Source organism: Anabrus simplex, chromosome 8 (assembly GCF_040414725.1).
Source record: "Anabrus simplex isolate iqAnaSimp1 chromosome 8, ASM4041472v1, whole genome shotgun sequence".
Taxonomy (NCBI): Eukaryota; Metazoa; Arthropoda; class Insecta; order Orthoptera; family Tettigoniidae; genus Anabrus; species Anabrus simplex.
In genome coordinates this window covers 154,491,251-154,516,532 of record NC_090272.1, presented here as the reverse complement: position 1 = coordinate 154,516,532, position 25,282 = coordinate 154,491,251, and the positions used below count along the sequence as shown (strand labels likewise).

General features: G+C 38.8%; 1 protein-coding gene across 2 annotated transcripts in view; it reads left to right on the top strand.

The window, feature by feature from the left end:
* Positions 1-25,282, top strand: part of LOC136878909 (probable elongation factor 1-delta) — a 184,427-nt gene that overhangs the window by 85,194 nt on the left and 73,951 nt on the right. For both annotated transcript variants that reach the window (XM_067152509.2, XM_067152508.2), the window contains one exon: positions 13,102-13,298. In XM_067152509.2, the coding sequence (XP_067008610.2) occupies positions 13,102-13,298 (197 nt within the window). The remainder of the gene's footprint in view (positions 1-13,101; positions 13,299-25,282) is intronic.

The window sequence follows — 25,282 nt, the reverse complement described above, 5'->3', positions numbered from 1 at the left end:
AAAATCTTGTGCACAGTTTTTTTTGTGAACATATTCAAAACTGGTACTATATTCTGAAAGAATGAAGATCGAGGATGATTTAGAGGGTAAAAACTGAGTGTCAACAAACCAATATATATATATTTTCTAAATTTATTTGGAAAGAAAATGTCAAATTATATGAAATATCTGTACTACATCTAGTCAAATCTATCAGTCACTTTTACAGTATCGTCAGTTTTATTTTTGGTTCAAAGAAATTGTGGTATTCGTGGCATTTTAAAAAATAAATAGAGGCAAATAGCATGAGAACATGTGGAAAGCTGTTGCTTCAACTTCTATCTAGATGGTGTCGGGCGATACCACATGTATTGTATTTCCTTATAAATTTCTATTTAGTCGACACAAGTCACCTGCATCAGAGATAGAGAACCAATTAACATGTTTGTAGTAACCCGAATTCTGGTCATACATACAAACTTATAACACAGGAAATGTGTCCTAATTTCGGGCATGTGGTGCACGAACACTTTGCGCAGCCTAAGTCAAGGTCAGGCGTGGGCTTCAATGTATTAACACACATACCCAGCATGTGCGGTGCAACGGTGTGCCCACTGGTCTGCTATGGTGGGTTTTGTAATAGTTATTTGCTTTTTTCATAAGATGGTAGGAAGAGACAACTTTTAGCTACATTTAGAGCTACCATATTTACTTGCGTATTAGACCCCTACCCCCCCCCCACACACACACACACACACACTTTTATAGCCAGAAAGGTAAAGAGGGGTCCAATATGCGATAACCTCAAGTTTTGTGAACACGTGACTTCTAGGCTTAAATTGTATATGTATATTTTGATTCTACGCTGTTCTTTAACAAACTTATGAATGTATTTGTGTTATACTGGCTATTTTCGTTAGAAGGCAGTATTTCTAAATGTATAAAGTCAATAAATTGTGAACACGACTTTTAGGTCTACATATAAAGTAAATATAATCCGTTTTTGTTACTCGTATCAGGTCATTTGTTTCATGTCATTATTCCTCTAATGAGGTCGACGTCAATAAGGGCACATGGTTGTAACAACTCGCTACAAACATTCGTCTCACTTCATACTCGACCCCGTAGAGAAAAGGGGTAAGGTTATTGTAGTATCATATTATGCAATATTGATACAGAATAACACAATGGCCAGTCATTTGTCTCTGTCAGTTGAGCAGTAGGCCTACCACACAGTAAACCTGATCATTGCTTTCATTTTAATTGTCTTGCACCGCTAACTTCCCTGTCACCGGCGTGTCGTCATTCCAACTTCCAAGTGACGTCATCTTCACTGCCATCTCGTCAATCAGGCACTGCAGTTGAGACTGAGAGCATTTGATGACCCGTCTTTTTGAACCTTTTAAAAATGGTTTCATTTCCGGCTATAGAGTTCAAACTGTGTGTCGCTATTCCCAAATGGTTTCTGGACACGGTCTCTGATATTCCCAGCTGGTGTATGTGTAGCAGAAGCCACTCCTTTTGAATAAAGCCGTGTTGTTGAAAGCGTGCCAAACCACCAGCTGATAAGTAGCGTATGTTACGAGTTGTATTTCGGAATGTAATGCATAGTGACTGGAAGATAGCTGCAGCTGTTGAAAGTCAGATCCTTATTTTTAAGTATATTTCATGCTTGTTCTCTACATTTATCAAATCAGGATTTGCCTAAACAGCTGTAAATGAGATAAAGACCACATTGTTTAGGTTAGATATGCTATCGCCCGGATAGTGCCAAAAGTTCCACGACGGAAAGAATAAAAATAAATAACATGAAAGTTTGCTGCATTTATGGATATGGCGGTAATGCATCTTATTATCATAATGTTTAATTTTGTACGTTCATTGTCTCCCACTTTTATCAACGCATACGCTAGTATGTTTTGTTTGTCATCACCGAAAATCTTTGAAAGTAAGTGGGGAATTATTATTTGTTAGGTATGTTGGCGAGTAAAACAACAGTTGTGATTGGATTGTTTTTATCACATTATAAACCTTAATTCTCTCCCAAAACGCACTATATTGGCCCAAGTAACGAGATATTAAACTATCACTTTTTAATGACCTTGCCTGCCTATATTAATAGGCCTAACAACTACCATGAATATTTAACTAAAGTAAACTCGTTTCCTCATCCCAAGGTGGTGCAGCTCTTTTTTTAGACAGGCCCCCAGTGGAAGGTAGTTGCATGTACCCTTTTTACTGCAAATCAACCTTCCTGCCATTTGTAAATTTCTGGCGATACGGTACCGGGAATCAAACTCGGGATCCCGAAAACGGCAGCTAATTGTGCTAACCATTACGCTGGTGGACATTCTTAACTACAAAACACAGACATATATACACTACTGGTGCTTGCAATGTGCGGGTTGGACTCAAAACTATTCACTTATTTGCAAAGAGAATGGCTATTTGTGCGACTTCATCAGAGCTGCGTAAGGCTTGTATTCGCTTTGAAGCGGAATCGTTATTCTTCTCTGATGAATTACGTTGGGGGGTCTTGTACGCGAGATTTATTTTTATAATTTTCTTTGTCTCGAAAAGCCAAGGGGGTGTCTAATACACGAGTAAATACGGTATCTATTTTTGCCAAGAGATGTTGCTTATCTTCAGTCATTTATGTTTTACCCCCTGAGGGTGGGGGACGCAGATGAAGAATACACTCACGGTATCCCCTGCCTGTCTAAGGGGCTACTAAAAGGGGTGACCAAGGGATGACTGTATTACAACCATGAAACTACTTGTGATAAGTACCACCACACGGGGGAACACCGTGGGTCGCTTTTACTTGCCCATAGTACCACTATGTTGGGTACCAAATAGGTTTGTGATTAGTAGCAAACGAGAGCGCGACGGCTTTTACAGTACCTGTGATTAGTAGCACTATATGAATGACACCATGGGGTAAGGGAACGCATGGTTCTGGCTTGCCTATGATTAGTACCCACTATATGAGGAACACCACGGGATAGTACGTGTCCCTGTGGTTAGTACCCTTATGTGATGAACTCCATAGGTTTGCGTTGCCTGTAAATGGCACCGCAACGTGCGAAAAAGCATAGGTCTGTAATACATGTGCGAATTTCATTACCTATGAGTAGTACCATAATGTATGGAATACCGTGAGTCCAAGCTACTCTTGATTAGTTCCGCAACATGACAAATACCATGGTTCTACTTTCCTAGTGATAAGTACCATTGTGGGGGCCGCTGACTTGGATTTTGGACCCCTTTCGACTAAAAGTATCATCGATTCAATATTGTGCTATAGAAGCTGTCCCTTGGTCAGTAATACTATTGTTCTACGCCAGCTTCTGTGCATGTGAGGCACTGTGGGTCAGTTCCAATGATTGTTTTAAATTCATATCCATTCATTCTTTGTCCTCACGTTTTGAATTGTGGTCAGTGGATGTTTTTGGGCTTTTAATTTGTCATTTAATTTCGTCTCATTTCGTACCTTAACCTAGATGTTAGGCCCCTTTAAACAATAAGCATCATCATTTATGTTTTTAAACTCTACACACATTTAAAGTTTGTTTGTAAACATGGCAGGTCCTGGCGGACTTGTTGGTGATGCAGGAATAGCTAATTTATTCGTAAATAGTGGCAGTGAAATTAATTCAGCGTGACAGTGATGCAGATGATGATGAGTTGGCTATAACTTCCAGTAAAGATAGTGACTATTGATGTAATTCGTAATAATGCACCGAGAAATGTGAACTCATGGGGTGACTACCAAACATAGTCCCAGTATGTACATGCAGCTGTCTAGGGATGATCAGGTTAGCATATGTTTATAATATTGTGCAATATGTTGTTGTTGTGTGTTTCTTAATTCGTCTGCTAAATTGGAAATTGTAGTGAAATTCATACAAAACCGTACTCAGCGTTTGGAGTAGATTAGATGGATAAAGAGTTGAGAGTAGACTACATGGGTATAATACTTGAACGTGATAATGTAGTTTAGTTCACCAATAAGCACTGATTCTATTGATATTCCCTGGTTTATTACTTAACTTGACTTATCAGATCAACTACTCATCTGTGGGAAGTGGTACTAATTTGCAAAAAGAATGTTTAAAAATTCCGTTGTAGTTTTAACATCCACTGCACGCATGAGTTCATCACTACCAGGGTAGGTCTTGACCACAACAGCCATCCCTACTGAAGTGGTGGGTTGTTTTCATTCTTCATGAGCGCGACAGCACCAACAGGAACATTGGGTTGCACAGTTTTCGATTTTAGGCGTTGATGAAGTCTACTGAGGTTGCTGGTGGACCATCTCTTCCATATATGCTGTAAGAAATAATGTACTTCCTCCCATCTCCTTAGCTGGGACAGTGAGATATTGAAGTCTGATCTGAAAAGCAAACAGGTGGGGAACCAATTAGGGAATATCAAGGTGTTAAAGGGAGGGGTTTATCAGGATTACTGGACAACACAGTTAAAGGCCTTGAATTCAAACATGCTTCTATCTGACATAGTAAGGTACTTCAATCTTCATAGGTAAGTACATGTGTACCTAGTGTGCACCTGAGGTGCTATTTCAAACACTTGATGTTTGAGTCCCAGAGGCCTCCAAAATGTAGAGAACTTGGAGGTATAAAATGCCACTTGAACTGTTCACTGGTTGCAAGGTTTTCCAAGTCTTCCTTGAATGATACAGAAGATAACAATTTATGAAGCTCCTGCAGTTCCTTACTAGCCTTAACAAAATTAGTCCCATTATTAGAATACACACTGGAGCGTTTGTCCTTACGAGTTGTAAATAGTTTCATTGTGGCTATAAATGCACTTGATGTCAGACTAGTATTCAGCTCAAAGATATGTACTACCCTAGTGAACATACATACAAAGAGAGTGACATAGCATCTATGGGTTACCTTACTTCTAGCATCATTAAAGGTCCAGTAAAGTCTACACCAACTTTCTTAAAGAACGAGAACACAAGTATGAAGGATGATTTTTCCAACTAATCCAGGGCCTTTCAGGGTGCATGCACTGTGCACGGTGCAAAAGACAAGTTCGCTTGGTTGCCCAGGGTGCAGACCCCCACTCCTCAATTTGGAGCAATAGCGCTGTCTCTCTCTTTCCCCACACCTGTCTCGCTTGCTCCCCCTATCTCCCTCTTCCTCACTTGCTCCGTAGCGCTCCAAATCAGAGCCGAACATAGCCGAGTAGCCCAGAGACGAAGCGTTGGTCCAGGCTGAGTGGAACCGATGCACAGTGCACGGAGCTCTTGTGCCTCAATTTGCACGCGTGAGATTTTGGGGGTTTGAGAGGCCCTGGTCTAATCAATACTTTATTTTTAAAATGTTACGTGCTTACATTAAAACAGTACCGGTTTTGACCTGTAAATAGGTCATCAGCTGTTGGTGAACCTGCTTAATAGCAGTTGTACATAATAAAAGAGTACTAAACAACAAAAATTACCAGAAAGCAACTGAAAAAATAAAAATCACAGACAAACTTGAAGACTTAGTACACAACCTTAAACAAATTGCAGAAGACCTAGCTCCAATTAAACCACGTAAAAAACACCAATGGTGGAACAGTGAATGTGATGAAACAGTGGAGAAAAGACATCAGGCATGGCTATTACATCAGTCCCAAAAGACAGAAATATCCTATCAAAAGCTAGTAAAACAGAGAAAAGAAACTACCCAAGTCTTAAGAAGAATAAAAAGACATCATCATAAGGACACCCTGCAGTTAATTGAAGAACAGTTCAGTAAAACTCAATCAAGGGACTACTACAAAACCTTCAGAAAGCAGCTCCAAAAATATGAACCCCCGACCCTACTGATGAAGGATGAAGATGGTAAGCTGGCCCATAACAATAAAGACAATGCAGAAATTCTGGCTAAACATTTCAACAAGCTTTTAAATTATGAGGAACCTACAGAACTCCTTCATTTGGACACCCACACCCCAATAAAAACATCACCAGAAAACATCAATCCCCCCACAATAAAGGAAGTCTACCAAGCTCTGAATAAATTAAAAAACTACAAAGCGCCAGGAGAAGATCAGACCTTTGCGGAAATCTGGAAATATGCAGGAACCTCAGCAAAAGTTGCCCTCCATCAACAACTTGTCTCTATCTGGATTAAAGAAGAACTACCAGAACACTGGACAACAGCCCTCATTCATCCTCTGCACAAAAAAGGGGACAAAACCGACCCTAATAACTACAGGGGAATCTCTCTCCTAGACATAACATACAAAATATTTTCAATAATCATCCTTAATAGGATAAGTTTACAACTTGAGAAAGAACTAGGAGAATATCAAGGAGGTTTCAGACCCTGGAGGAGCTGTCCTGATCAGATCATGAGTCTTAAGTTGATAATGGACTATAACAGGAGAAGAAACAGAGATATGGTGATAACATTTGTAGATTTCAAGAAAGCTTATGATTGCATCCATAGAGAATCTCTGTTTAAAATTTTAAGACACCTTGGACTACACCCCAAATTAATAAACATGATAAAATTGACTCTCACCAATACCAAGTCAAAAGTGAAGTTTAGGGGGGAAACATCAGAGACATTTGAAATTAAAACTGGACTACGGCAGGGAGATGGGCTCTCACCACTATTATTTAACTGTGCTCTAGAAATGGTAATGAGGGAATGGTTTAGAAAATCTCCCCCCAAAATAAGGATTGGCCGAAAAATCAAAACAAATTGCCTGGGTTTTGCTGACGATTTAGCATTACTAGCAGTGGACATAAAAGAAGCAAAAACCCAGATATCAGAACTTCAAAACATTGCAAATAAAATTGGCCTCAAAATATCATTTGAAAAAACAGAAATTATGCCCCAAAAACCAACACAGCTAAAAGAAGTCACCATAAATGGTAATAAAATCAAAATAGTAACTCAGTTTAAATATCTTGGAGAAGTAATAACACATAACTTAAATGAAAAAATCTCAATCCAAGTAAGAACAAATAGATTAGCTAAAGCACAAAAATTAACATGGGATATCTACAAAAAGAAATGTCTATCAATAAATACAAAAATAAAACACTACAACACAGTTATAAAACCGGAAGCTACATATGCAGCAGAAACACTCTTTTACCTGAATAAACAATCAAAGACTGACAGACTTCAGAAAATTGAAAGGAGGATTGGAAGAACCTGTATCAACAAAAAATATCAGAAAGATGGACAGTGGCGGTTAATACCTAACAAAGTCGTGTACAAAGAGCTAGAACCCATTACAGATACTATGCGTAAGAGGAGACTGGGATTCTTTGGACATATCATGAGGATGCAGGACTCGAGACTTCTGAAACAACTAGTACAACACAATCTCGTCTCAAAAAATACCACAACAGGATGTAAATGGATCAGAGAAGTAAGAGAGGATCTGAAGGAAATAGGCCTTACAACAGAAGACACCAAAAATAAGATAAAATTGAATACAAAACTCAAGAATACAAACCTCCGCTTTACCCTTACACAAAACAAACCAACAACACGCACATTTTCAACTGAGGAAAGGGCACGAAGATCGGAGCGTCTGAAGAAGTACTGGGAGGACCGCAAAGACCGAACAATCCCTTCAAAGAGACCTGAACGACGGACTGACTAAAGTGATCCTATGTGGTCATAAAAGAAGAAGAAGAAAAGAGTACTAAAAACTATTATTTTATGGATGAATCTCAGACAGTAGGCCATAACTCTAACGAATTTACCAAGACTTGAAAAATGCTCTGTAATTGTATCACAGTCTGTCAATTGTATCAATTTTTTAATCTCAGTAGTACATTCTTCTGGCATAGACTCCTTAGAGGTGATGCGATTTTTCTCAGGCCAGTCTGATTGAGAATGCTTCAGCTATGAAGCATCTTGCCACGATAATGTGACTTGTTGAAGAGGTTTCACCTTCAAACCTTGTGATATTAAATCTGCTGGGTTATCTGGAGACGATACATGTCCCCAGGATCTGCTTTAACTCAGCTGTTGGATCTGTGTTATCACAATTTCCAACAAATATTTTCCAGTATGAGCCTGGAGAAGATAACCAACCTAACACCACCATTGAGTCTGTCCAATAAGATATGCTGGAAATGCCAAGCTCCAAGCTTCGTGTTGTTTTCCTAACAAGTTTGGCCTTAAGAACAGCTCCATGCATCTCCAGCCTTGGAAGAGTAATTTTCTTTACATGGTTGAAACTCTGGATTTGGCACACAATAATCAAACAGGTATGTTACCAGCATTGTTTACAGTTTCGAGAAAAATGCAGCAGCTGTAAAATTTCTCACTCGCATCACAGAATGCTTGCATTTGTGTTTCCTTAATATCTGGAAACCTTTAAACATATCCGTCTATCTAAATGTTCTTAACATCAGATAACTGAGAACTTGATTCATACCAGCTATAACGAGGTGGTATCTTAAAGCTTTAATTATCACCTTTAAAAAAGTTTAACAGAAAGTTTCATTTGATTTGTAGTTGTTAACTCTTCTCTACGTAGTCACCATCCAGCTTTACACTGTTTTTGCAGCATTTCTTGACCTTCCGAATACCGTTATTGTAGCAGTCTGCAGATTGCGCCTTGATCTTCATCCACTTCACGAATGTGACAGTAAACTAGACAGCAACTTAGGCAGTTGAAGCTATACTAAGGTAAATCCGGTACACCGGTACAAATGCCGCATACACTAGCCAAAGGTTGCCATCGCTACAGGTTGATGGCAGTGTGTATGGTTTTCCAGTCTCTAAAGAAGTAGTACTGTCTGCGGGTGCGATGAAAGTTGCTCGTATATCACGCCAATTATAGCCGATATCTTCAGGCGAGTACATGTTTCCCCTTGACAAAGTTTTTCTTTGTGTTCATTTATTGTACATTAAGTGGGTTCAAATGCTTAAATCAGCCATTTTTAGTACAGTAGAAGTTAGAAGCATAACTGTAGTTGACAGTAAGCTTATTTTGGGCCTTGATAGCTTTGAGGTACGACAACAGGAGGGTGCGGCGTCTCTACCTGATAGTTGGGAGACTTGCCGCACAACAATCTGGCTGAGATGCCTCATTACTATGAGATTCTAAAAGTGATCTGGAAACATTGAAATCTGTTCAGAGGGCACCGGTATTTAAAAAAAAATATTTTATAATATCACGATTCTTAAAGTACATATTTTATTTTTTTGCTTTCATTGGTAACATTATTTTATTATATAAAATTATATTATTTTCAGAAATAAAAAATGACAGCATGTTTACTCAGTATAAAAGTAAGGGCATTGTCAAAAGACCTCAATGAACGGAGGAAAGTTTTAGAGAGGCTGTTAAAAGACTGAAAGCAAAGGAAATAATAATCAGGGAGGCAGAATGATACCTTAGAATTCCGGCACAAACACTGAAATTAAAAATGGAGTCAGGATATCTGGAAAAAAGGCTCAGTGGGTGGAGCAGGTATAGCTCCTTCAATAATCATCAAAGTCAAATTCATATTCAAAAAAGGATTTGAGTTGCAACCAGTGGCTGTACAAATCTTGCTCTACATATAACGACAGATGTTTAGACTGTGGCACCAAAATTGCTAGAGAACAAAGTCCTAACAAACAATCGGTATACATTTGTAATTTGTAAGAGGATAAATATCAGTTTTTGATTCAAGAATCCTGCCTGTCATTTTTTCAAGTTTCTGTGTCAGGACAGAATTATATTCATGATAATGTTGATGTTTCCTTTATATAACACAGGAAAGAATCCATTGCACATGCACATTCGTAGTAAATCAAAATTAAAATATGATTAATTTATTGTTGTAAATTATGAGTTAGATTCTTTTACCATTGAGTGATTAAATTATGTAGATATAATTGTCTTGTAGTAAGTTCTAATGTTCAGTTATATTAAAGTTGAAGAAATTAGCTTAAATTTGCATTTTTATTAATTACTTGCGGCATCTCTCCTGAACAAAGTTGGCATCTATACCGGGTTCCAGGGAGAGATGCCGCTGATGCAACAATTATTTTGTTCTCTTCTCTCTCCCATTTATTTTCAATTATGAATGTTTTGCTCATCTCTGATCAAATGTACATGATTTCAAATTATGCTCTATGAATTTGCAACAATGTTTAAAGTAAATCTACCGAGATATAACAAAAGAGATAAAAAGTGTGGCAACTCTGCCGGAATTACCTTATCGCCATTATTTACTAAGCATACTATGCTTTCCCATGAAGAATCCGAGGATGGTTTAAGAAAAAAGGGTTAATATGAATTAGCAGAATTATTCTAGCACGAATCTTTGTTGTCAAATCGGTGGCCCAGTAACGGTTTTCTCATTTCTGGGAATAAGAGAGTCACTTGCAAGACATACACTTTTTTGTCAATTTCAACTTTAGAGGAGTGAGCTGATACATTGTCAGCTAGGAGATGAACGTCTCTGGAGATTGCTATAGTATGCACCAGTGATGGTTTTACCCTTTCCAAGTGTAATGTTATACAGTAAGAGTATGGTACAAGTTAGGTTAATCTGAACTAAGGAGGATGGGTACATGTGATTGAAAATGCCAAATCATCTGCCAAGCCATAATCCATGATAGAAATGCTACTAAATACACATTAAATTATGGCAGTAAAGTAGACAGCAGCTTAGGCAGTTAGTTATACTATCACCAATATTTACTAAGCATACTGGGCTTTCCCATGAGGGATCTGAGAATGGTTTAAAAAAGGGATAATACGAATTGGCAAGTTAATCTAGCAGAAGAGTTTATTTTAAGGTTTTTTATGTAAAAAAAGATAGATTAGTATAAATGTTAGAGAACAATATTTACTAGAATGTAGTATCTTCAAAATATTAAAATTACGCTCATTACAAAGACCATAGAACTCGAAGACAGCCGATAAAGAAGAGGACAATGAATAACTCGGATATCCTTAGAATATAAAGGTTAATGCAATATGCAAGTTAAATTTAAAAAAGAAATAGGATAACGATAATTCAAAAATTGTTCACATAGAAAAAGAAATTACCATTGTACTATCATAAGTGTTATGTACACGTTGTTGCCACACACTGAATACATTACGCTATGCCTCCAGCAAGACTAATAGATTTTCCTTCCTAGATTTAAGAAATAAGAGGTAACTTATAGATTTACAGTCATCAATAGAAATAAATAAATACATTACCACAAAGCTGATGAAAAGTCACTGTTGATATTGATGCCATAACACTACGTAGCCCAATGCAGCCAACTTACGAATAATAAATAAAGTTCCAAGTTCACAAAATAAAGAAGAAAATATAAGAGAATTACTTATTCATCGAAACACTGATTGCGCACAGCACCAAGCACGATGGGTACACAGTTTTTAAAAAAAATGCTTATTTAAGAGAGTCCACAACAAAATCCCAAGGAAAATAAAGGAAGAAAGATCATTTTCATAGATCAGGACACTGGAGAATATGCTACTCAATTTGAAAATGTTGGCAAACATAAGGTAGTGAAGCCACTTAATAAAATAAGAATAGACTGAAGAATCAGCTTCAGAAGGTAGATTAAGAGAGGTTTTTCCCCTAGCTGATGTCAGGGTGAGAAAATGATGACAGCCAATTGCCACATAGACGTGGGCTAAAGGATAGATTTTCTCTCTTGAACGGTATCACAGACACCAGACCAAGTAAACTCCGAGAAGACACTCGAGAATGGACTAGAAGCATTGTGATGTAAAGCATACATCATAGAAGGAGAAAAAGTACAAAGTTCTGGGGCCAAAATAGAAAAATGCTGCAGGAATGGAGATAAAGTAGCAGATATTTGTGGAGGAAGGTAAGAATAACACTGCACAAGGTAATCTGTGAAGAAGATTACTCCACGACAATCCCAAAAAACTGAGAGCATGATCTTACTTGCTGACTTTTACACCTTTGGCTTTTTGTGGGGAGGGGAGTCAGCTTACGTCCACTCTTTGCTCATGGTTTTAGTCTCTGGATCATATTAATGGATCCAACATTCATCCATAGTTACCAGACTATCAGAAAAGTCCCCTTCATCCTGTCCCAACAATCAGCAGCTGTCGTGAAAGGTCAGGCTGTGTTTCTTTCTGGAAAGGGGTTAGCAAACTTGGAACCTACTCTGCAGATATCTTAGACATGTGCAATTCATCATGAATTATTTTCCATGCACTACCATAGCTCAGACGAGTTTCATTCGTGATCATTTGGATGGGTCTGTCTTCCAGGATTAAACACTCCACCTTCTTCACTGTGGCTGCATCGTCTGTCAGTGATGGCCTTCCAGGTCTTGGCTCCTCTGAGAGGGACAAGTGACCAGTTTGGAAATTCCTTTTCCACCTCATAATAGTCGCATAAGATGGACAATCATTTCCATAAACTGCAGTCATCTCATAATGAATTTCCTGGGCACTTTTACCCTTCAAATGAGAGAATTTTATCACTCTGCAAGCCTCAATATTCTCCGTCTTTCACCTTCAGGGTTGTCCATGCCCTGAACCATAAGAAGTAGTTATCTCATTCCCAGTTTAGCTTTCTGCAAGTGTCTGGCTCCATGGCTAAATGGTTAGTGCTGGCCTTTGGTCACAGGGGTCCTGGGTTAGATTTCCGACAGGGTCGGGAATTTTAACTGAAATTGGTTAATTTCGCTGGCACGTGGGCTGGGTGTATGTGTCATCTTCATTATTTCATCCTCATCATGATGTGCAGGTTGCCTACAGGCAACGAATCAAAAGACATGCATCTGGCAAGCCAAGCTTGTCCTTGGACACTCCCAGCACTAAAAGCCTTACGCCATTTAATTTCTGAAAGTGGCAGAGGAGCGTTGTCCATTAGATGATTCTGAAGGGTCAGTATATTTTAAACCATTACTCATGGAATTGTGCATTTTAATATCCCAAACTAGCAGTCTTGTCTGGAAAAGAACTGAAGGATTTAACTTGTAATGACCATGGACATGAACATCCCAGTGAAAAAATATTTTATTCCAGATAAGACTGTATGTTTATTAACTTCAGAGGTGGTTATTCCTTTCAGGTATGTGGTTGTGGTAAGAAATTGTTGTAAATAGAGAATTCAGTTGTTATTATTGACTCTTTCAGTTGTATCTGATCTGCAAGCCGTTGTGAAGCAGCTAGAGAACCGCCTGAAAGTTTTAGAAGTAGAATGCAAGAAATCTAGTCCCTCAGTGCCATGTGGTGCTCCAACTCCTGCTTCTACCCCGTCATCTACACCGATCAAGAAGGAAACAGCTGAGGATGACGACGATGGAGTGGATTTATTTGCATCTGATTCAGATGTGAGTCTAATTACATTCATATGATTCTTCTTCTTCCTTGAAATAAACTATTTGTTTCTCTTCAGTTTTTAAACTCTTGATTGAAGTATGTTCAAGATTGGGTGTAAACTTGTCTAGTTGTCTCTCTGCTGGAATATACCATATATATGCAAAATCTTTGTATCATTGAATTATTCATGCACACCCTAAATTTAGGAGTGAACATTTCAAAGAATGAACATTGGCTTTAATTCATGTTTTACTTACACAATATAATTTTTGCTCCAAAAATTAATAAGATCTGCATTTATATGAGATGTGTCCTAATCTTCAAGTGCTGTTGCAAAGTGTCTGGGACTCTGCCTACAATAGCAAAAAAACCAAAATTGATGTAATATTTTTATCAATTTAATGTTAATGTGTGTAATAAAATATTATTCATTACAGTTGATGAATATTGAATTTTCACAACCGCGTTGTAATCGAAACCGACTTTCAACCTATTAGGTCGTGTTACGTACATGTAGTATGACACAGTACATTCATTACAACACACACCGAGCTCGATAGCTGCAGTCGTTTAAGTGCGGCCAGTGTCCAGTATTCGGGAGATAGTAGGTTCGAACCCCACTGTCGGCAGCCCTGAAAATGGTTTTCCGTGGTTTCCCATTTTCACACCAGGCAAATGCTGGGGCTGTACCTTAATTAAGGCCACGGCCGCTTCCTTCCCACTCCTAGCCCTTCCCTGTCGCATCGTCGTCATAAGACCTATCTGTGTCGGTGCGACGTAAAGCAACTAGCATTACAACACATTAGTGAAACTAGTGGATTACATGTATCAGGAAAAGGTAAGCTAACCGAATGACAATTCTGATCAAGCACTTTGTCTACCCAGCCTATTAAAAATTAATTAAAATATAGGATTTTTATCCACCTTATTCAATACGCAGTTAGATTGTAACTTGTCAGTACGGACCAAAGATGATTTTTATCATGTGTAATACCCAGGCTATAGTATAAAGCGGTTATATTTTGAGGTGGAGCAGGAACAACCTATGTCAATGAATATTGAATTTTCACAACTGCATTGTAATTGAAATAAACTTTCAACCTAATGGGTTATATTCAGTGCATATAGTACGTGCTGAAGAGTTGTTAACACTATGAGCCCGGACGTTTCAAGATGGCGTCCCTACCCTGTGCCAGCGTAATTTAGACTCTCAGAAAAAAATCATTGATCTATCGGTTTTCGCATTATAAATTAACAAATTTATATACATATTGTACAAAGAGTGGGCTATCCTACGAAATCAAATAAAAAAATGTTTACTTTCAGCATTGGAAAGAAACTTACGCTACAATATTGGTCCATTCTGATATCCTTGATCACGCACTTGAATTTCTAATTCACTAGAAAAGTTTGATAGTTTTTAGTCACTGAATAACAGAATTACACATTGTTATTCCCAATACTTAGCTTTGGTATGGTAACACTCAAAACATTCTCCTATGCAAAGACCTATGTCACATTTACGACAATATATGGTTGTCATATTCTTCACAGCACGACCGGTGTTATGTTTCGTCTTGTCGTAGCAAACCTTGCACGTACGCTGTGCGTGTCCTTCCTTCTTCGCGCCTACTGCAGGTATTCTGTGTGGAAAATAATCTCTACCTACTAGCCTTCCTGCAGTTGATGCTCGTGATTCTTCAGTAATTTCGGCCCCAACACTACTCACCAAATTATCCGCTAAACGTTCAAAAAATTTCGAAAGGGGAAGTTTTTATGAAGAAGCCGTACGGTACAGTATATATTCATTCACTATGGCAAGATCAAACAGATGGAAGAATAATTTTTTCCACCACTTGATCGATTTCCTTGTGAATGCTTAATATGCCAACAATTGGTCGGACTTATCAACACCAATTTTGAATTTGTTAGCGTCTACTACTGCTGATGGTTTGGATTTCTCGTGGCTCCCTCTTGCTGCGGGTACTTCAATCATGTCATCATCATGTGCAGTGCTCAGCATATACACGTCTCGAACATCTCGCCACTTTATTGCTAGAAGGTGTTCTTTCTGCAGTGACATTTTTTCACCCTTTTTCAGTTTTTTCACGAACTCTGATTTTGGCATTCCTTTCTGATTTGGCATCACTGTGCCAGCTGCTTTAGTCTGACAGTCCCACAGATGGTCATAAATGGTGGGGCTTGAAAACCATCTGTCCATATACAGTGTGTGCCCCCTATTTTTTACTGGTTCACACAGTCTGTCAACAACATTGAAGGAAGAATTGTAATCCTCCACTGTGACATGGGCCCCAGAATACACTTCCATGTTGCACACGTAACCACTCCTCGCTTCACAGAGTTGAAAGATCTTGATTCCATACTTCTATGGCTTTCCTCTCATGAACACACGAAAAAATATACGTCCCCGAAATGGACATATTGCTTCATCGATTGTCAATGATTCATCAGGAGAGTAACAATTCTGAAAACTTGTTTTCAGGCAGTCTAGTATTGGTCGGATTTTGAACAGAGGATCGTAGCCTGGATGGCCCCTTTGTTTTTACTTATCATTATCGTCCAGATGCAACATTGTCAGAATAGCGAGAAATCGGTCTCTTGACATTCCAATGGACTTTGCGTAGTCAGTTTTTAGAATTGTTGTTGTGCTCCAGTAGTCCCGGAGAAAAGGTTTACGAATCAAACATATGAATCACTACTGCAAAAAATAATTTTAGTTCATTCAGAGTCGCTGGTTTCCACTGTGCATGCACTGATTTAGGTTTCAAAGGGCCTTCTTGCTTCTTTAGATATATTTGCTGTAGGGCATATCTGTTACTTTCCACTCGGATAATATTCAGTACATTACTGTCAAAAAATAAACTAACGAAATCTAGAGGTGAAGATTCTGCAGAACTACCAAGGTTATTAGCATTCATTCCTGGTGCGCCAGAAAAAAACGAGCCTGTTCACAGGAGTAGTATCTTGTTTCCATTGTGTTCCCGTGCTTCTCACCTCCCTTAGTCTTTTTGCGACTGGTTCTTCTGGTGATGAATCTGATGATTCAGCATCCTGAGGGACTTGTATATTTTCATTTTCTTCTTCACGATCACTTTCATACATATCAGAATCTGAATCGTTCACAGTTCCGTAATAATCTGTTCACTTATCCGTGGGCTGTATGCACGCGTAGGATTTCCTTTACTTGTACAAGGTCCGGGATCCATATCTCAGTAATTATACAGTATAAATCGACTACTTGAGAGATGATTGCAGACTGTTGCCTCACTACACTTTCATTCTAAATCTGTGAAGTCTATTATTAGAACACACGCACATAAATTTGAGCTTATCTAACCGGAGCGCGCGATGAGTACGTACGTATGTCAGCAATTACGTAAGATCTAACTGAGCGCACGTGGCTACGAAACATCGTCCCTAAGTTGCACCACCAATCACTATCGATCGACACCACCACCTAACGATAGTAAAGTAAATCAACACGTCAAAGCAAAAACTAATTCGATAATGTGAATAGCTTTCGAGTGGCTGAATTTCAAAGATCATGGTAGTAGTATTACTAACAGCGGCACTCAGGCGCACGCCACATGATAGTAATATTACTACAGGCGCATAGTGTTAAGTTCAGAACAAAAATGGCCAAAAATGTGTCTGTTGCTCTACCATTGAGCTATGGTGGCCTAGGCCATATTTATTCTATTGGAAAGGATCTAAGCTACATGTCTGGCACTCCTGCCATCATATTGCAGAGTGTGTGCAAGTGGCCCATTGTGGGGCAAGTCAATGAATATATATATATACACACAATACGCACCGAATACACCCTAATAGTTTGAGAGTATATTTCTCTTGCAATGGGGTCTTGAAACTTCAGTATTCATTGACGTTTTTGTTCTGTACTTAACATCTCTTCAGCACATACTATATATATTGAACACAACCTCATACGTTGAACCTTATTTCAAATAATACGCGCACCCCAGTTTTTCTTTGCTAAATGCTGGAAATATACACATATATATATGCAGAGTATGCACCTATATGTGGTATTAGTGCTAAAAAATATTTTTTAAAAATGGTGTATGGCTTTTAGTGCCGGGAGTGTCCGAGGACATGTTCGGCTCGCCTGGTGCAGGTCTTTTGATTTGATTCCCGTAGGCGACCTGCGCGTCGTGATGAGGATGAAATTATGATGAAGACGACACATACACCCAATCCCCGTGCCATCGGAATTAACCAATGATGGTTAAATTTCCCGACCCTGCCAGGAATCAAATCCAGGACCCCTGTGACCAAAGGCCAGCACGCTAACCATTTAGCCATGGAGTACTAGTGCTGTGAATCCAAAATATTTCATCGATTAATCACTTAGTTTTAGTCAATTCAGAACAAAAGGGTTACAATTAAAACTCCATGATATTTCAGGAGAGGAGTTGAAAGTTTTAGCAGTTTACATCATTGCTTCTCAAAAATACACTTGTTACACAATTATATGAAAATTGGTGTGTACATAGTTCTTGCATCATTTGTTATAATCTAGAATAGAGTTACAACTCAAAGTGTAGTCTTTTGAATATTTGAAAGTGACTAATATCAGAACATTGAAAAATGTTAGAAGTGCTTCCTGGCATGAATACGCTAGATTTTGTGTTATAACACTTTTTGAGGTTGTAGAGGTTGACAACAAATGGGCGAAACTAGCCAATTACGAATATCAGGGGAAGCTATGCAAACTGCATGACAACTCTGACCAGCGGGTTGCCTACTCGAAAAATTTACACAAAGATGCCTACCAGTGCAGAGGCAAATGCAGCAGTTGGCACTTTATGTAGATATGTCATCTGGAGAGGGGGGTGAAAATAATTTTCATAACCTGTATGAACGTGATAAACAAATAGAGGACATTTGAAATAAGAAGTGTAAACAGATATTGATAGTAGACTATTTCGGTAGAAAGCAGTGATTGTGTAGTTTTCCATATGGAATAAGTGTGTTTTAATGTTGTAAATAGTGGTAGTAATTAAAATGTTCCATCCAGAGAAAGAAAAGGTATTGCATGTTAAATAATTGTAAAGCCATTCTATGAAAGATAACCAGATTAAAGTAATATAGTGTATTACACAGTATTTTAACTACCCTAGATACCGTTGTTATGGTCAGTGGATGAGCAGAATTACAAAGACAGTGTAGTGTCAACAGTTTTACTTTGGGCCTTTATTTGTCAAAAGAACTGTAATAGTATTAAGATTAAAATACTCTGTATACTCTATAAATGAATAATATGCATTTGTGCAATGTTTACATCCTTTTCCAGAGTGTTTTTACATATATTAGTTGATTCCCATGGTTTACATTCCCCTCCCCGTATACACCAGTAATCCTTGGGTCCCTTGAAAAGTGTAAAAGAGGGGTAATACTATATTCTATTTATCAAATGGTTTAATTTAATTTGCATTGTATGATTATGATTAGTATGAAATTCTTCTTTTTATTTTGCATGAATAACGAAGTTATTAATATTACATTTTATTGCCTATAAGCCTGTCTACAACAGGGATGAAGTACTTCTGGTGTATAAATGTCTTCATTTCACAAAATGGTTAAGAAATGCAGTGGATAAGGACTGTATTAACACCTTAGTGAATTAGAGGCTAGAATACAGTAGTCTGAAGTAGGCTGTATAACTGGAAGTTGTGAATGCAGCTTGAAGCTTATTCTAACCGTGATGATTAGTGTTTTCCTGTATCATTTATTTGTACATTATATTAGTGAATTCCTTTTCACTTCCACTAAGGGAAACTTTGTCCTCCTCCATGGCTAAATGGTTAGCATGCTGGCCTTTGGTTACAGGGGTCCCGGGTTCGATTCCTGGCAAAATCGGGAATTTTAACCATCATTCGTTAATTTTGCTGGCACGGGGTCTGGCTGTATGTGTCTTCTTTATCATCATTTCATCTTCATCACGACATGCAGGTCGCCTAAGGGCGTCAAATCAAAAGACCTACACCTGGCGAGCCGAACATGTCTTTGGACACTCCCGGCACTAATAGCCATACGCCATTTTATTTCAAGGGAAACATTGTGATTTGATCCTTTAATGCTTTGAACTTTAGCGTCAGTTTACCTGTTGGTTCTGGATAATGCATGTCTTGCATTGCTTTGAGGGAAATCTGCATCTTCTGTAGATAAGTGATAATTTTTTCTCCATGTTCTGTCCCAATCTGAAGTTACAGATAACTTTCTTTGGAACAGTTTCTAATAAATGTGTTGCATGTTTCCCAAAATGATCCTTTAATATGAAATTCCTTCCTAAAAATTTCATAGCTTTGGCATAGCTTGTTTTTCATATGAAATAGGATGATAAGAAAACTGAGCGTTCTTGAATTTTGAAGTCGTGCCTTAGAAAAATAAACTGGTTAGAGAGCTCGGTAGCTGCAGTTGCTTAAGTGTGGCCAGTATCCAGTATTCGGGATATAAGTGGGTTTGAACCCCACTGTCAGCAGCCCTGAAGATGGTTTTCCATGTTTTACCATTTTCACACCAGACAAATGCTGGGGCTGTACCTTAAGTCCACAGCCACTTCCTTCCTATTCCTAGGCCTTCCCTGTCCCACCGTCGCCATAAGACGTAAAGCAAATAGAAAAAAAAAGCAAGTTCTACAAAAAATAATAATTTCTGCCACATCCCAGACATTTGGTAGTAAAAAACAGAACAAAAAATATTACTTGCATGGGACTCGAACCTATGTACCCTCGAGCCCTCTCCATTATATCTCTAACCCCCATCCCTGCCAAGCGAGCTATTGCGAGGCTCGTCATACAGCAGGCTATTCCCATCCTAAGCAATACCTGTTCCTGGTCTGTTTGTGCTGTTCCTATAGGGTTATCCTGAGCTAGTACCAATAGGTAGCGCACGTGTACTACTCGGACTACGCCATTCCACCTTCATTTGTATCAGGGCTTGAAGGTTAGAATATCGCTGTCATTTAATTGACTCATAAGTACTATTGTGGTATTCTGAGATTCAGTAAAAATGCCGCATTACTGTTGTGTGCCATTGCGCAAAAAACGAGGCATATCATTTTCGTTCAATCAGTTTCCGAAAGATTTGAAACTTAGAAAACAGTGGATACATTCAATCAGAAGGAAGAATCTTAAACTGAGCCAGATTACGAAGAATGATCGAGTCTGTTCAGCACATTCTGGAGCTATGATTACAGAACGACGTTATTAGGTATGTAGATAAGTATATAAATGATTACTAGTACGCCTATTGCTTATTTAACATTAAATGTGTTAAAGTGTGTGTAGAGGTACACCAGAGAGGTACATCATCATCATCATCATCCTAAACCATCTCCAGTTTCCCGGGTGTGGTATATGAGCCTCCTCCATCTCATCCTGTCCTTGTACCATTCTTCCTCCACCAACTTGTCCCAATCATGACCTCTCAGCAGTACATCGCTCTTAACTAAATCTATCCATTTCCTTCGGGGCCTTCCCACGGGTTGTCTTCCTTCTACCTTTCTGTCAAATTCCTTCCTTACAGTTCTGTTTACTGGCATCCTCTTCATGTGGCCAAACCACTTCAGTCTTGATATCTGAATCTTATTGAGGAGAGAATCATCTATTCCTACTTCTTCTCTAATTTTCTCATTCCTAATCTTGTCTTTCCTGGTTTTCTGGATCATAGTGCGTAGGAATTTCATTTCAGCTGCCTGAAGTTTGGAATTATCTCTATTGGTCAGTGTTGTGGTTTCGAGACTGTATGTAAGAATTGGTGTATAATAGGACTTGTACAATGTCATTTTTGTTTTCATGGGTATTTGCTCATCCCACAGCAGGTGTCTTACCTGGTGGTAAAATTGTGCTGCCTTATTGATTCGATTGTTCACCTCATGTTTTGCTAGGTTGTCATTTGATATAACGCTACCCAAGTATTTGAAAACTGGAACGCTGTCCAGTTGAGCTTCATTTAACATGACTATTGGTTCTGCTCCTTCCCCATACACTTTCATCACCACCGTCTTGGTCTTGCTAATGTTTAAACCATATTTCTTAAACTCCTCATTCCAGCTTTGTATTCTCTCTCCCAATTCCTCTTCTGAGTCACTCCAGATCGCAACATCATCTGCAAATGTGAAGGCTTTGATATCTCCATGTTCTTTCCTTTTAATAGATTTCATTACTACATCCATTACAATAATAAATAGAACTGGTGACAATGAGCTGCCCTGCTGCACTCCTCTCTTTGTTTCAAACCAGTCCGACAAACCACATCCTACTTGAATACAGCTTCTGTTCCCACTATACAACATTTTCACTTTGTCTATGAGGCTGTCTCGCACTTGAAGTCCTTTCATGCATTGCCAAATTCTTTCCCTTCGTACACTGTCGTATGCTTTCTCAATGTCCAAAAATATTAGAAATAAAGGCTGCTTCTTCTCCCAGTATTTTTCCATTAGCATCCTAATTGCAAATATAAGGTCTGTAGTTGACCTTCCTGCTCTGAAACCTTACTGCTCTTCTTCCAGAATTGGTTCAACAATATCTCTGATTCTGGCCTCTATTATTTTTTTCAATATTTTCAGGACATGAGACAGTAGTGTGATACCACGGTAATTAGTACATTTTCGTCGGCTTCCTTTCTTGAACAGAGGTACAATGATGCCCATCTTCCAGTCCTCAGGAATAGTATTTTCCTCCCATATCTTGTTGAGCAGTCTATAGAGCCATTGGATTCCTGGAACTCCCGCTGCTTTCAGCATATCTGCACTTAGTTCATCTATGCCCACTGCCTTTCCTTTCTTCATGCTCTTGAGCGCATTTTCAACCTCAAGCCATGTAATTGGTGGTTCAGTTGTGGTTCCTCGACTTGGCTCTCCTCTATCCGTTGTTATGTTTTCTGTATCTCCATTCATCAGCTTTTCGAAATAGATCTTGTTCTTGTTTAATTTCTCCCTCTTCTTGTGCCAGAGTTCCATCATCACGTTCTATTGCTTTTATGGTCTCTTGATCCCTTTGCTTGGTTTTCACTACTCTGTATAGCAATTTCATATTTCCTCTACTGTCGTCTTCCAGTTTGTCTGCAAACTCATTCCATTTCTTCTTTTTTTCTTCCCTTACAATGTTCTTTACAGCAAATTTCTTGTTCCTGTATACTCCTTGAAGTCTTTGTATTTCTTGTTCATTTCATTCTTGTCCCTGTTTCTGTTTTTCCTTGTCCAGTGCCTTCTTTATTTGGTTTCTTTCTTTCACCGCTGTTTTCACTCTTATCATTCCACCATGGTGTCTCCTTTTATTTTTGATAGAACTTGTAACTCCACATAGGTTTTCGGCTTCTCCCGCAAAGGTGTCTTTGAAGGCCTTCCATTCTTCATTAACGCTGGTTACTTCACACTTCGGCAAACTCTGTTGAATCCTTAGTTTGTATTCTTCCTTTATTTGGACTTCTTGCAACTTCCAAGTTTTAACCCTTGGTTTTTTCGTAATAAGTTTCTGCGTTTCATTTGCCTTATGTTTGAAGTCTACTACTAACAATCTGTGGTCACTGTCCATGCTTTCACTAGGGATGACCTTTACATCTGTGATGTATCTGCCACCATCTTTATTTGTGATTACGTAGTCAATGTTCTGTACTGGCCATCCCAACTGTACCTTGTTATTCTGTGACTGTCTCTTTTTTTGAAGAATGTATTTTTGATTATAAGATCATTTCTTCTCCACAGATCTAATAGTTGTTCTCCTTCTGGGTTCCTTTGTCCAAATCCATGTGGACCAATGATGTTCTCGTACCCAAGTCTGTCTACCCCAACTTGCGCATTTAGATCTCCAATAATAATAACATTTTCCTCATTAACTGTATCTTCCAGGTCTTGCCAAAATTTCTCTTTGTCTTCCTCACTGCAGCCTGTCTGTGGGGCATACACTTGTATGATGGTGTACTTAGTGTTCTCCAGTTACATGAACATTTTAATGATTCTATCACTTTTGCAGATAACTTCAGCTGTAGCATCAGTCCTTTCGTTAATTAAGAATCCAACACCATTTTTCGCTACCTTCTCCTGTCCACTCCAGTATAATTTATAACCTCCACGAAGTGTCTTACTTCCAATCCCTTTCCATTTGGTCTCACTTAATTCCAATATTGATATTTTTCTTCTATCCATCATGTCTAGGAGTTCTTCTAACTTTCCAGTTAATGATAGAATGTTCATAGTTCCAATTCGGTATTTGGGTCTCTTTTTTACTTGGGGTTTCCTTTCAGAACATTGTATATCATCAGCCTTACGGTCATCATATTTTACAATTGTCTGAGAGGACGTGTCACTCCGGTCTGTAATATTCTTTCCGAGGCTCTTTTTCTTATTGAAAGCAACTGTACTCAGTACTCTCCTGCTGACTTGCGAGGCCTAACGCATGAGAGGATTTTCTTTCAGGGTTTACTCCCTTAGCCTTTGAGGATGCCTTCCTCATCCTACAAGGCAGTAGGTTCCATCTGTACACCCCCAGAAGGATGGGTTGCCTCTTCCGCCATCTCCGCCGTACCGAAGTCCATCTTCTCCGCCGTAGATGCCGCTGAGGTCTTCACCCTTAACCCAGGGAAGGGCCCTCCATATTTATGACCCCTGGAGAGATGGTGTCCCAGTATTTTAAAACCCCCATGAATTGGGCTACCTGTTGGTCCGCGGGTTGTATTGGTTATTTCAACCAGCCCTACATACTGTAGGGGCCCCCTATCCGCCACCTGGGGACGCGCTCTGTAGGGGTCAGGTTCCCCTGGTTACTTATTGGAAGTTAACCCCACCCACAAGGAGTAAGGTTATTTGCAGAGACCAGAGAGGTACATGCCACCTACAATTACATTATCGTTCGAATGACTATGAATATTTTGATTTTGTAGGTGAAAGGTCACGGTTGAAATTACTTGCAGTGCCATCTGTATTTCCCTGGACTCCTGACACCAGCTCAGATGTAAAGATGAGAGAGGTTAGGGCACGTAACAGAGGAAAGGAGGATGATCTGATGACAAGGCAAAAAGACAGCTGTGTTTCTGGACACCAGTGACTTACCTATAGCAGCATTTGAAGAGTGTCAGTCATCTAGTGTTAATGAAAATATGAACCTTCCATTATCAAGCAGTACTGGTAACTTATTTAGGGATGTTGCACGCCAAACCAAAGACAGTGAGGGTGTACTTGATATTGAAAGTCTTCTAACAATATCTGGTGCAGTGCAACTCTTCACAAGTTTTGACAACAGAGATCATTTTGATTTAGTGTTTCAAGCACTGGGAAGGGGTAGATTTAGTCTGCAGGTATTTCCAATTTCACCAGAATACTGTTTCTTTTTAAGAACGATGAAATAGAGAATGGCCAAAACAGATAAGGAACTTGCATATGATTTTGGTTTAAATGTAACAACAGTAGGGCTATTTTTTTCTGTATGGATAAAGTTCATCTATTGCCAGTTCAAAGAATTAAATATTTGGGTTGATCAGAAGACTCCTCACTTCCTCAACTCTTCTTTTAAAGTGATCATATTTGTTTTATCTATGTTCGGATAAATATTAAATACGGCACTATTGGCATCATCCATATTCTCATTCATAACTTTACTATGTATAACCTAGGCCTAGTCACGTACTACATGTATTGAAAAACAATCTCATTCTAGTCCGAGTAGTACACTCATGCCATCTAGCGGCAAAAGTTTGCGTAGGATAACCCTATTGTAATGTTCGTGTCCTTTGCATCTGTACTCATGTTACTGATTCATTCAGGGTACCCAAAATGAATTAATTGTGGCATTCACACTTCCTGCTCTCTTCTATCCTGTAAACACACATCTCGTTATATTACCCAGGATTAGTGATAGGGACCGATATTTTTCAGAATTGTAGCAAACACAGCAGGTTGCATAAAACTAGATTGTTAAGGGCGAGCAGGGCACCCAGTCTATGGTAAGCTCTAATG